Source organism: Macaca nemestrina, chromosome 2 (assembly GCF_043159975.1).
Source record: "Macaca nemestrina isolate mMacNem1 chromosome 2, mMacNem.hap1, whole genome shotgun sequence".
Taxonomy (NCBI): Eukaryota; Metazoa; Chordata; class Mammalia; order Primates; family Cercopithecidae; genus Macaca; species Macaca nemestrina.
Window position 1 is genome coordinate 99,237,451 of NC_092126.1, and position 13,494 is coordinate 99,250,944.

Sequence of the window (13,494 nt, forward strand, 5' to 3'; positions counted from 1 at the left end):
CACCTCAGTGCGCCCCTGCATCCAGACACATGAATGCTATTTCCACTCCAGCTCTGCAGAAGAGGGAGGAGAGGGACTTGGGTTTCCAGTTTGAGAAGGGAATAAGTCCTACACAGGAGATTAGTTTTGGGGTAGTAAATCCCTGTCCATTCCTGCGACTCGGAGGAATTGGTAATGGCACTGCAGGCACAAATGTGGACTTTGAAGGCAGGTACTGACAGATCTGACTCCTGGATCTGTCACTGTGAGCTTTGCTCTGTTTCTCAGTTTTCCTCACTTGTCAAATAGAGAACATATTGGTTTTTGCGAAGTTCAAAAGTGGTCATAAAAATAGTAAGCTTTGGACTAGATAATAAATGATGTTGTTATTTAGTAACAATTTCATTAATACCTGGGGATTTCTATTTTATCATTTACTTGGCTTTAGGCTTAAATTTTTTTTTTTGAGGATTTCTCAGTTCTTCCTTCTATTTTTGGGCTCTAGTGTTCATGCCCACCTCCCTTGCCCAAATCAATCTGCCAAAAAATCCAGTTCTCTATCTCTTTTCATCTTATGAACCTGAATCTTATTATGCTGATCTCTTACTATGTTGTAACTCTACTTCTGTGCTGCCCTTTTATTCTTTGTCAGTTCTGACCTTATCTTTAAGAAGTGAATTGCAAATATTTCTGTCTTTCTGTCCAAGTCGAATTTCATATTTTCTGAATCACGTAGCTGCCCTCCATGTGACCTAGAAAGCCCTTTGATGATCCATATTTAGCTGTATCCATCACTCAACAGATGTCTGGGTAGTTAAAGGCCCCCATGAGCTCCCTCTACATCCTGTGGTTTCAAGTTCCTGAGTTGTTAGTTAAAAAGCTTTCATCCCCCTGCCCCCACCCATTCCAGAGTAGAAGTACAGATACCCACTTTAGCTGTTCATTCATTTATTCATTTGACAGATACCTACTTATTACCTACTGCATGCTTGATACTGGGTTAGATGTTATCCTCTTTGTTCCAAATTGCATTTTCTTAATCTGACCCATTTAGAGTAGTCCTCCAGGTTTTCTGATGATTTCTCTGGAATCAGCATTGAGCATCCAATTAAGCCGTCTCTTCTACCTGCAGGGTTTCCTGACCCCTGGGAGACTTGGAAGCTTAATCGTAAACTCTGATGTCTTGCTATAATGTACCTGCTATTCCATGCACAGATTTCAGACTTACAAAGGTTCACCACAGCTCTATCTAGGGGAGTTTAGTTCACAGATGAGGTTGCAAGGCTCTGCTTGTCGTCCTGCACCTTGGACATGAAGAATGAAGTGGCAGCAAGGGTAGAACGCCTAGCAAGTTAAGTAGCTAATTTCCAAAACCCCTTGGTTTTCTGTGCCCCTGGTTTCCCACAGAGATGCCTATGAGGAAAGATGCTTCTCTGCTTTTTGAGCTCTCTAGATCTTCCCATTAGATAGCATCTCTTGGCATCTGAAAGGCAGCTTGCCATTCTGTTCTTCTGTGGAACACAGATGGCCCAGCCCACGCCTATCACTAATGAGGATTGCATACAGAGCCTCCTTGCTGGAGGCTCCCTTCAGCAACCCCAGTGCTCCTTCCCTTTGCTGGCCAGTCACTGTTGACCATGGCATTTAAATCTGAGAAGGCTGTTTGCTGCTCTCCCACTCACAGAGCTGAACAAAAAAATCTATTAGGTGTAGGTCCTGGGAAATGAGTTGCATTCAGCTAGAACATGAACACATTGAGGATTGAGGAAGGGATGGCTGCTGATTTGATTGCCAGGATTTTGGGATCCAGCTGTCCATGGAAGCTATTGAGTTTAAATATGAACAAGCACTGGAAGTTCTTCAGTAGGAACATGATTAGCTAGCTATACAGAGGTTAAACACATGGGATATCAATTTGTCAATGTCATATTATTTCAAGTAGAATACTAGTATGGTTGGAAACAATTAGAATAGAATTTTAAAGGCACTAAAATATAGTGGGAAAAGTGTAGATTTTCTCTTTTTCTTTTCTTTCTCTCTCTTTTGCTCTCTTTCTTTTTTGAGACGGGATTTTCATTCTTTCACCCAGGCTGGAGTGCAGTGGCATGATCTTGGCTCACTGCAACCTCTGCCTCCCAAGTTCAAGCGATTCTCCTGCCTCAGCCTCCCAAGTAGCTGGGATTACAGGTGTGTGCCACCACACCTGGCTAATTTTGTATTTTTGGTAGAGACGGGGTTTCACCATGTTGGCCAGGCTGCTCTCAAACTCCTGAACTGAGGTGATCCACCCACCTCGGCCTCCCAAAGTGCTGGCATTGAAGGAGTGAACCACTGCACCTGGCTGAGCATAGATTTTCATATGAGACAGACCCGTGTCAAGTCCCAGTTCTACCACTTGCTATCTGTTGGACAAAGTACTTCGCCTTTCTATGCATGAATTTCTATATCTGTAAAAAAGTACAATGCCAATATCTTAGGCTGTTCTGAAGATCAAAAGGGAAAGCACATGAAAAGACCTTGACACCGTGCCTGGCACCTAGTAAGCAATGAATGGAAATTTCCTTTCTTTTTTTTTTTTTTTTGAGACAGAGTTGTGCTCTGTCACCCAGGTTGGAGTGCAGTGACGCGATCGCGGCTCACTGCAACCTTCCACTCCCGGGTTCAAGCGATTCTCCTGCCTCAGCCTCCTGAGTAGCTGGGATTACAGGCACGCACCACCAAGCCCAGCTAATTTTTGTATTTTTAGTAGAGACGGAGTTTCACCATGTTGTTCAGGCTGGTCTCGAACTCCTGACCTCGTGACTCGCCCACCTCGGCCTTCCAAAGTGCTGGGATTACAGGCATGAGCCACCGCACCCGGCTGGGAGTTTCCTTTCTTATCTCCCTTTCCTGCTTTCTCTTTATAGCAGAAAGTTGAAAGATGCACTCTAATATGGTAGAACATCAAGTTGAGCTCCATGTGAAAGTTTGTACAATTCTGCTCTCCTGTTTTATTTAAAACTTGTTTGAATTTGAGATGTAGGATAGTTTCTTTTTCCTTGCTATTGCAAGTCTGATACAGGTCTGATATTTACGATTAGAAGTTCCAAACTGCTAATATGGACCTCAGTAGAAAGGCAAAATCTGTTTGACTTTAATACTATAATCCATTTTTTTAAGTTCTCAGAGCTACTAAGGAGCAATCACAACCACCATCAGCGACCCCTGAGGGTGCCAGTGAGTCAGGTCAATCCTGCCATGTCCAAGACTGGTCTAAATGGTCAGTACTCCCAATCCAGAAATTGCTCTTGGAGTCATTTTTCATTCTTTCAGAAAATAAGGGACACCAAGAAATGCCGTTCAAAAGGAATTAATCGATTTACTGATTTAACATTAATGCCTACGAAAACAGTTTAAATAGCTTTTGGGGTAAGGTAGATTAGTTACTGTTGGTTTCCCATCCAACCAGGTCAAAGCTTTTTCCTGTAACTGCAGGTGCATGTTCATTCCCGCACATGGCAGTCCTTTCCATATTAGAGCAGCTCCAGGAGCAGTTATTAAATTGAATAGAAATTAACCTGTCTACAACTGTGTTTTTCAGACCTGATTCTGTTCTTTGGAGTTACACAGATGAAGTCTGATCTCTATCCGCTATCATGCCTACCCTTTTATTTTTTTTCTCTTCAATCCCCTTTCCAGTCCCTTCCCAACTCAGGAAACAAAGGGCCTAGATCATTGATTCTTGCTTGAAGATGGATAGAGGGGAACAATAAAAATAGACAAACAATCTCATAAAGAAACAAGAAAAGGTGTCTTAAGAATGGAGACTTGGCGCGGTGGCTCACGCCTGTAATCCCAGCACTTTGGGAAGCTGAGGCAGGTGGGTCACCTGAGGTCAGGAATTCGAGACCAGCCTGGCCAACATGGTGAAACCCCGTCTCTACTAAAAATACAAAAATTAGCTGGGCATGGTGGCACAGGCCTGTAATCCAAGCTACTCAAGAGAGGCAGGAGAATCGCTTGAACCGGGGAGGCAGAGGTTGCAGTTAGCTGAGACTGCGCCATTGCACTCCAGCCTGGACAACAAGAGCAAAACTCCATCCCCTACCCCGGCCAAAAAAAAAAAAAAAAAAAAAAGAATGGAGACTTCTTGTTCTAGAAAAAGCACTTTTTGAGATATTATTGTAGAGGATGGTTACTTGCTTGTTTCCACCTCCACTGAGAACAACAACAAAATAAATGGTGGTCTGAAGGCAGTGTTTTCTAATCTATAGATGTTGACAAATAAAGGACTCTATGGTTCTTTACTAGGAGTTCTCAGAGACTCTCTATGTACTTCCCAGAAAAGATTTAGCACTTGACCACAGAACTCTTTTTTTCATGGAACATTTGATGGATACTTGTGTTTTGGGAGACACATCTTAGGAAGTTATGGTTTCAGATATGCTGTGGGGACTCAGACTGAACATTTGAAATAATTTCTTGATTGATTACTGTTAGATCCTGGAGCTGGTGGCCAAGGAAGACTGTGAAGTTTCCTTCCTTGGAAGGTTGGTAGACTCTTCCTCCTTCCCCCAACTCCCCCTCTTTTAATACTAGAATTAGGCATGCACCTGCCTGGGAGTGCCGAGGTGTAGGCCTGACATATAGGGGATCTGAGCATCTAGATCCTTCCCATCCCCATGATTCTATTTTTGTGGATCCCAATTGTGTAGTGTTGCACGGAAGGCACAGACTAGCTGGGACAGGAGGTAACTGAGAGTTTTGGCCAAGAGAAGAGGGGGCTAGAGATGGGAAAAGTTGATGCAATTATTTTTGGCAGGAGTTGGAACCAAAGCAGCAGAAGAGAGTAAGTTTTAAGACTCTCTGGCAAAGTAACTTCCTAATCTGTCACTGAGTATGTGTAAAAAAGTGATTAGTGGGTCTCTATATTTATCATGATTACTCACAAATATGTAATTTACATAATATATACAGCACATTAAGTACTATGTCACCTTATATAATGTGCATATGTATAATGTATATGCATGTTATGTAACGCCAGTCTGGAGGCTCTTCCAGGTTCTGCCAAGTATTTCCTAATTTATTTGGCAATTTTAACGTATCTTTTCCATCTGTGGAAAGAACTCTCTTGAGAGGAGCTGGTCTTTGACCTGAATATAATCATCCTACTAGGTCTATCTCCACTCTCAACACACTGGGGAAACTCCAAAAAGACTAAGCCATAATGGAACACAATTCCTAGCTCATCAGTTTAGGGACAACACAATGTACTAAAGAGTTCCTGCTTTACAGTTTTTATTGCTATTGGGGTAGAAGCATGGGGGGCAGGTGAGAACATGTTTGTAGCATGGCCAGAATCAGAATAAGAAATAAGGGACTAGGTTCTCCCCTGACTAACCACTAAACCTCTTCTCATTGAGATTGAGATAATAATACCTTCTCGGCTAACCTCAGAGGTTGCTATGAGGGTCACTATGATGAGGGACTCCACAAAAAGAAACCACAGTCATAGTGTTTAAAGGATGATTTGCAAGTCATGATTAAACAACACAAGATTTACTAAGGTTACCAAATTGGAAGTGCAATTCCACTGAAGTTGTTATACTCCATGCCTCTAAGAAGGACTTGGGATATGTCTCTCAAGCAACATTGCAAGTCCTGTGCACTAGGGTACAGCAGGTAAGGGCCATTTTCTGCACAGCCCCTTCATGAGACTTGTGAGTCTCTGGGAATCAATTTCACCTGTTGATAGTGCCATGTCTCAATAGCCTCAATCTTGGGGGAACTTGGCTGAAACACATGCATGAACTTCTGTAAATGTCTTAGAATCAGTGACCCCAAACCTGAACCTGCCTCAGTTTCAGAATCAAGTGGCTTCCAAGATAGTACCTGTAGTAATTCTGGAGCTTGTTGGTCCCATCACCAAGAATACCATCATTAAAGATATACTTCAGGTGGCCTAGTTTTCCCCTTAGTCAGCATTCTGCACTATTAGGTTGAGCAGAATGGTCTTAGATCTTGCTCCTAGATGGTCCTTCACAGTTAAGTGCCATTTGTACACACAATCTTAATATTCCCTTCCTTGTCCAAAGCTCCTGTCCAATGCAAGGAGATTAGAGGTAGCTCAGCGGAGTGATATTAAATGGGTCCAAGTTTCCACTGAGAAATCTCAGAGAGGGATGGAGGCCCAGTGAAGCGCTGAGCGGCCTTGCCTTTGGGAAAGGATGGTAATGCTGGCACTTGCTGAATGAAGCCCACTGAGCTCTGCTGAGACCCCTCTGTCCTGGCTGGCAGTATCTTGCAGAAGATGCCTCAGTCCTCCTTGCGACTCTCCACTGAGGTCATCCCTGCAGCCAAGGTTGTTTCCAAACTAAGAGACTATGATGACCATGATGAGGTGACATGTGGAGAGTTCAATCTGGTGATCTGTTTAGTACCTTCAACCTCAGACCAACTTCTTTTCCATTCAGGCCAGAGAGAATCTCTGGGAAGCAGCATGAGGCACTCGTTTTCTTGTGTGGGCATATCCCGTCCACGCATGTGCTGTACGTTTGTTCCTCCCTGGCAACCTGGATCCAAGTGGAATCACTTTTCAGTGACCGGAAATGACCCTACTCTGAGATGCATGGGTTCTTTTCTCCATTAAATATCTTTGTAACGGCACCTACTCTCAAGCTGCATTAGCCAAGACACCATGGAAAAAGTCTCTGAACTTTTCTGAGACTCAATTTTCTTATCTGACAAATGGGAGAGTAAATCCAGCCCAGCAAGTCTTTCATGCTTGTTTTGAGGATCCAGAATAGGAGCTCTCAGTCTCTTCATGAAAGTAGGGAGCTACTTTCATTCCCCTTAACCCTTGTGATCACCGCAGGGAGATGCGTCCTGATAATGAAACAGTGGAGTGGGGGAGTAAGAACCTTTTTTTTCCTTACCACTTTCTGTCTCATACTACCTCTGTTATTTTTTCCAATCAGGAAAAGTCCATCAGTAAATAAATATTTATATATATATAAATATATATAGGCTAAACATATATATACATACACACGTAAGACCATCAGAAGGTCCTTCAGGTCATACTCTGGGAGTGGTGAGTGCAAAGAAGCAGGAGGGAACCATCTCCTGGTTTCCCCAGCAAAGTTCCTTCCTTCCCATCTTTTCTGCCTTCAGGAATAGTCTGCCACCAGGGCTTGGAACTCAAACAGGAAACACGCTTTGGCTTGAAAAAGAAAGAAGCTGGGGGTGGTTTTTTTTTTTTTTCTTCCCTTTTTACACAATATTATGACACCAATTTGAAAAATAAATCCCAGTTTCTCTGCTTTCCCTCCCAGGTGTTCACAGAACTAAGAAAATAAATACCACATCTAAGGTGTGCTGTGCAGGCAGCTCTGGGAGCTCTTGGAGCCACCTCTAAACAAACATACAGCCACCAGGAGAAGGCTCCGGGAAAATAACAAGTGCCCACTGATGGTGCAGAAACCCAGGAATGGAAATACAGCTTTCCACGGCCTTTCTGCCTTCTCAGCAGGTTGAGGGAGAAGTTATCACTCAAAGGACGACCAAGAAACCAACGTGCGCCTGCTGAGCCCTGCCAAGGATTATGCTCTGAGAGCTGGAGGCTGTTTTGTCTCTGTACAGAGGGACCTTTGTGCAAATTCTCTGGAACCAGAGCTCTTTCCCTTGGCCACATCCGATCTCACTATAGGCAGGAAACCTGCAGCCTGCCCCTCACAAGCGTCCATGAGGAAACTTGCAGGGCTGGTAGAAAGAAAGGGGGATTTCTCTTCAGTCTCAGAAAATTCTACTCGAGGCCTGTGGGAATGTGGAGGTTGCTGCATGAGCCCTCACGGGCCCTAAGTCCATTCAAAATGTTTTGTTGGCACTGGCTCTGTTAGGGGTGTACCCACTGTTGAAATAGAATCTATGGCAAGGTGACGTTTTCTTCCCGAAGGGTGGCTTTGCTTCCACTGGTTAGAGAAGAGTGTATATGTGTGCGTGTGTGTGCATGTGAGTGTGCACGTAAATGTGTGTGTGAGTGTGCATTATAGTTTCTTGTTTTCTCTCTTGGTTTAGCTGGTGTTTGGCACACTGTTTAGTCTTTTGAACGGCTCTTCCTCCTCAACGAGAAGAAGCTGCTCTTCTGGGGAGGCCCCATCATCATGGGCGCTTGGTTCTTGTGAGTAATTTTAATCTAAAAGCAAAGAGGCAGAAATGAATTAGTGGCATGCAAATCTCAGTAGCCTAAGGGAGAGTGAGCCACAGAGAAAGGAAAGGCCAGCTTCAGGCTGGAAGGAGCCCCATGCAGAAGGACAACTGTCCTTGAACGGCTTCAAAATTGGCAACTTGACCCTGACTGGGCCTGGAGTTTGGCACGGCTGGGAGTGAGGGGCGGAAGCACTGGAGAGACAGGTGTGAGCTTCCCACGTGGTGATCAGCTCACACCTGTCTTGTGTCCTTGGTATTCACAGACTCTCAGAATGTCACAGCCAGAGGAGACCTCAGGGACTCAATCGACCCCTCTGCAGGAGCCCATTAGACTAGCCTAAGTTCACAAACAGAGCAGCAGAACAATTAGAGCCCAGTTTTTCAGATTCCCAGCCTCCATTGCTCCTGGTCATTCCTGCCAAGGCAGTGCTGAGATGTCAATCAAGTGACTGAGACTTTGGTCTGACCTCTGACTAAGCAACATTATGTGGAGAGTTCCCAAGTGAGTGCCTTAGGTATTTCCTCTTTTCTTGGCCTTCTAGGGAAGAGCCTAAATTCTTTTTAAAACTTTATTTTCTTTAAATTTTAGGGTTTATAAGTGTTTTCTGCTGTAAACTTTAAGTCAATTGGAAGTGAAAGACACCGATGTATTCTCATTTTTGCCTTTCTTCCCAACCTTATCCTCAGGTCATGACTTTGAAATCATTAATTCCTACTTGAATGTGGCCTTGCAACCTTAATAATCTACATTATCAGTCCATCCACAATATTTATTAAGTATGATAATGCTCAGAGTAGGATGATGATGTGGGAACAGGAAGCACTTAGAATTCAAAGACCTGGGTTTGAGTCCAGACACTTCCACTTCTTTGCTGTGAAAATTCAGACGAATCATTGAATCTTCAGAGCCAGTGCTTACTGAACTGCAAATGAGGAGGATAACATTTGTCTTATTTTCCTCACAAAGATCAAATAATAGATTGTCAATGAAAGCCCACTGTAAACTGTAAAATGGAAAGTAACAGTTAGTGAAATCCTTGTCTTATGGAGAAAGAGAAAGAGAAAGATGGAGGTAAAAAGAAACAGAACCTATGAACTCATTCTTGTGGTTTTTACCGCATTGTAGGAAATGACAGTGTGACCACAGGGAACAACAGAAGAACTCTTGAACACAGAGACCATCAACGAGTTTAAATTAATCTCGGCTAAACCAGTGGCATCCAAAACAAGGTGGGCATGGAATGAGAAAAGTCTGATGGGAACAAGGAGGAAAGAATTTTAAAATTTGAAGGAAGGAAAGGAAATGTGTTGGTGAAAAGGGCGTGGGTAGAGAAGTCACAGATGAGCAGGTTGAGTTCAGGGCAAACTATGAGAAATGTGGTCATGGCACAGGTGGGGTAGCTGGTGGGTTTTAAAGGGAGGCAGAAAGACTGGGTTCACATGAAGAAACGAGGAAGCGTGAGAGATGGCATTCTACACTGCTGAATAACATGACAAAAAAAAAAAAGAGTTTGAGGGAAATTGTTTAACAGCTGTTGTCAAGGTGAGCTGGGGTAGTGAGTGCCTGGCTAAGAGGGTACTACTGTAAGCCAGGTTGACATTGAAAGGGCTCCAGGAACTGTAATCGCAGCACTTTGGGAGGCTGAGATGGGTGGATCACTTGAGGCCAGGAGTTTGAGACCAGCCTGGCCAACATGGTGAAACTCCGTCTCTACTAAAAATATAGAAATTAGTTGGAGGTGGTGGCAGGCACCTGTAATCCTAGCTACTTGGGAGGCTGAGGCAGGAGAATCACTTGAACCCAGGAGGCGGAGGTTGCAGTGAGCCAAGATCGCGCCACTGCACTCCAGCCTGGGCGACGAGAGAGACTCCATCTCAAAAAATTAAAATTAAAATAAAGGGCTCCAGGAAATGGAAGGGAAGGATGGGACCAAAAGACACTGTGGACAATTAGCATAAACTGGTGCTAAAAGCTGAAAATGACCCTTATGTTGGCTTCCACCAGCCTGGAGACCTAAAAGGGGAGAGAGTCACTGTTCTGTGATAGTCACCAGAGGAGAAAACCGAGAATGCATCAACATCATTTTGTGCTGTGTGTCTTATTGTGGGCATTATGTTTATCCCAGAATGCACAGAAGTGAGGCATAGGCTGGAGACTGGACACTCGGACAGCAATTATCTGTGGCATGCAATGTAGCATTCTTTGTGGCATGTTCCCCGGTGGTCAGCCATCTCTCACTCCTGATCTCCCATGCCCATGAGGGGAAGGACTTCAGCTTCTTCACCATGGTACTCTCTGAGCCAGTGCAGTGCCTGTTCAGGGTACAACACGTTGTGGAAGTACTGACTGATAAGCCGTACGTGCTGGCAGTGGAGATGGCTATGTTTGAGGCAGAGGTTGGTAGCTGGTGCCTACCTTTCCTGCTGGTAGAGCACCCCCCCTTTTTTTTTTTTTAGATAGAGTCTTACTCTATTGCCTAGGCTGGAGTGCAGTGGCGCAATCTCGGCTCATTGCAACCTCTGCCTCCCAGGTTCAAGCGACTCTCCTGACTCAGCCTCCTGAGTAGCTAGGACTACAGGCACTTGCCACCATGCCTGGCTAATTTTTGTATTTTTTAGTAGAGACGGGGTTTCACCACATTGGTCAGGATGGTCTTGAACTCCTGATCTCATGATCCGCACACGTCGGCCTCCCAAAGTGCTGGGATTATAGGCATGAGCCACAGTGCCTGGCCTTGTTTTTTTTTCTTTTTTAAGATGATACAAGACCCTCGCTTCTCTTTTTTCTCCCTTTAGCTGAGCTATTTATTCACTAGTTAGTACCTCTAGGGCACAGAAGAGGAAGTAAAACTCAAATCTCTCCTGCATGTTTTTCAGCAGTTCTGACAAAGGTCTTGATAGGGTAGGAGTTTGGGGCTCCCGGGTAACATAATATTTTGGTCAGCTTTGTGGATTCTATTACTATAGAACCGAAAGAAGTATGAAATCAAATCCTCATTTCCAGTCAAAGAGATATCAGTCCCTTACCCTTAAATTAGGGGCTAGCAGGTAAAATAGTTATGATCCTATTTTAGGAGGTAGTTGGATGTGGCTAAGCCTGCCTTTTCAATCCCTGATAGAAAGAGGACATCCCACATTTCTGTAGTTAGCACCCAAGCTTCTTTGGTAATCGGGTAAGTCAGGCAATTAACTAAAGTCTATGATTTTCTTAAAAACTATTCACAACACTGACAGCACCTGGCCAAGTGCTAAGATCAGGAGCTTAGTGCATAGTTTTCTGCTCGATCACAGAGAGAATTGATACACTAGACTCTTGCATGATAGTTCGAAGTTCACAAAACTATTGCAGCATGTAATTTCCCCTTTAAAATAGAACAAAAATGTGAACTTCACTAGTGCTGGCGATTGACTTTGTTTGGGGGCTGTTTTCTGCAAACCAACACATTTTTATTACTTCAAGAGAAGCAAGAGATTGAGGGACTTCTCAGGGCGAGTAATTCAGATAGTGCCTAGTAAAACGGCCCATAACTTTAAGTGTGAACCCTTCCCAAACCATTTGAAAGGTGTCTGAGGGGTCAGGCACAGTGGCTCACACCTGTAATCCCAGTACTTTTGAGAAGCCCAGGTGGGCAGATCGCTTGAGCGCAGAAATTCAAGACCAGCCGGGGGAACATGGTGAAACTTCGTCTCTACAAAAAATACAAAAATTAGCTAGACATGAAGGGGCACCCTTAGCTACTTGGAAGGCTGAGGTGAGAGGATTGCTTGAGCCTGGGAGGTCGAGGCGGCAGTGAGCCATGTTCTCGCCACCGCACTCCAGCCTGGGTGACAAAGTGAGACCTTGTCTCAACAACAAAACAACAAAAAAGAAAAGTGTCTGAGATCTGCTGTAATTTTAACTGGAGATGCATAGAAAGGCACAAATCTGAAAGGTCTCAAATAGTCTCTGTGATGTTTTAAAAGTTAAAGAAAACTATGCTTTAAGCAGGAATGTGCTTAAAGCGAGCCTAAGGGAGGGGTGAAGGTTTCCATGGTTTTCAGGTCTTAGCTGTTTCTGGGCCCTCCAAGATCCTAGAATGCTCTGCTTCATGACAGTGTTTCCTGCCATCAGAGGCCTTCGAATGTAACTGGACAAGGCCAGGCACGGTGGCTCACACCTGTAATCCTGGCACTTTGGGAGGCCGAGGTAGGCAGATCACCTGAGGTCAGGAGTTCGAGACCAGCCTCGCCAACATGGTGAAATCCCGTCTCTACTAAAAAGTACAAAAATTAGCCAGGTGTGGTAGTGGGCGCCTGGAATCCCAGCTACTTGGGAGGCCAAGGCAGGAGAATCACTTGAACCTGGGAGGCACAGGTTGCAGTGAGCCGAGATTGCGCCACAGCACTCCAGCCTGGGCAACAAAGCGAGACTCTGTCTCAAAAAAAAAAAAAAACAAAAAACAAAAAACAAAAAACAACAAACAAACAAACAAACAAACAAAAGAATGTAACTGGACAATCAATCAGATTTTGCAGAGGGTGGGGAAGAAGTGTGGGATTTATTGATGAGTTGGGAAGTTCAACTACATCGTTGGTTCTCAAAGTGTGGCTCATAGGCCAGCAGCATCAGCATCACCTTGGAACTTGTGAGAAATGAAAACTCTCTAGCATCCAGACTTACTGAACCAGAAAATCTGGGATGTGGCCCAGCAATATGTGTTTCAGAACCCCTGTAGGTTATTTAGATGCATACTCAAGTCTGAGAATCACCAGACTAGATAACTAGGATCATCTTTGACTTTGAGATTCTGCTATCATCTAACTCTGGGAGAAGATTCTGAATTTTGAGGCTCAAATTATGCCACCTAACTGTGATGGTGAAGCATGAAAGATCATCTTACAGTGTTACAATAATGAGACAAGTTTTCTTAATAAATATATATATACTTTTGTGTATACATATGTAAACAAATATGGGCTTCTATTTTGTTTTGTTTTTGTTTTGAGATGGAGTCTTGCACTATCGCCCAGGCTGGAGTGCAGTGGCACGATCTTGGCTCACTGCATCCTCTGCCTCCAGGGTTCAAGTGATTCTCCCGCCTCAGCCTCCTGAGTGGCTGGGATTACAGGTGCCCGCCACCACGCCCGGCTAATTTTTTGTATTTTCAGTAGAGACGGGGTTTCACTATGTTGGCCAGGCTGGTTTTGAACTCCTGACCTTGTGATCCACCTGCCTCGGCCTCCCAAAGAATTGGGATTACAGGCATGAGCCACTGTGCCCAGCTGAAACCTTTCCCTAAATGTTGGGCTTTTAAAGGAAATTTTTAGGAAATTTCCAACTTTTTG

The 13,494-nt window shown here is 44.2% G+C and overlaps 1 protein-coding gene across 8 annotated transcripts in view; it reads right to left on the bottom strand.

Annotated features, from left to right (window-relative positions):
* Nucleotides 1–5,504: 5,504 nt before the first annotated feature.
* Nucleotides 5,505–13,494, bottom strand: part of LOC105480158 (diacylglycerol kinase gamma) — a 213,552-nt gene continuing 205,562 nt past the window's right edge. For 7 of the 8 annotated variants that reach the window (XM_071091410.1, XM_011738673.2, XM_011738670.2 and 4 more), the window contains one exon: nucleotides 5,505–8,155. In XM_071091410.1, coding sequence (XP_070947511.1) covers nucleotides 8,057–8,155 — 99 coding nt within the window. In that variant the 3' untranslated portion in view covers nucleotides 5,505–8,056. The other variant, XM_011738674.2, reaches the window with a different exon arrangement.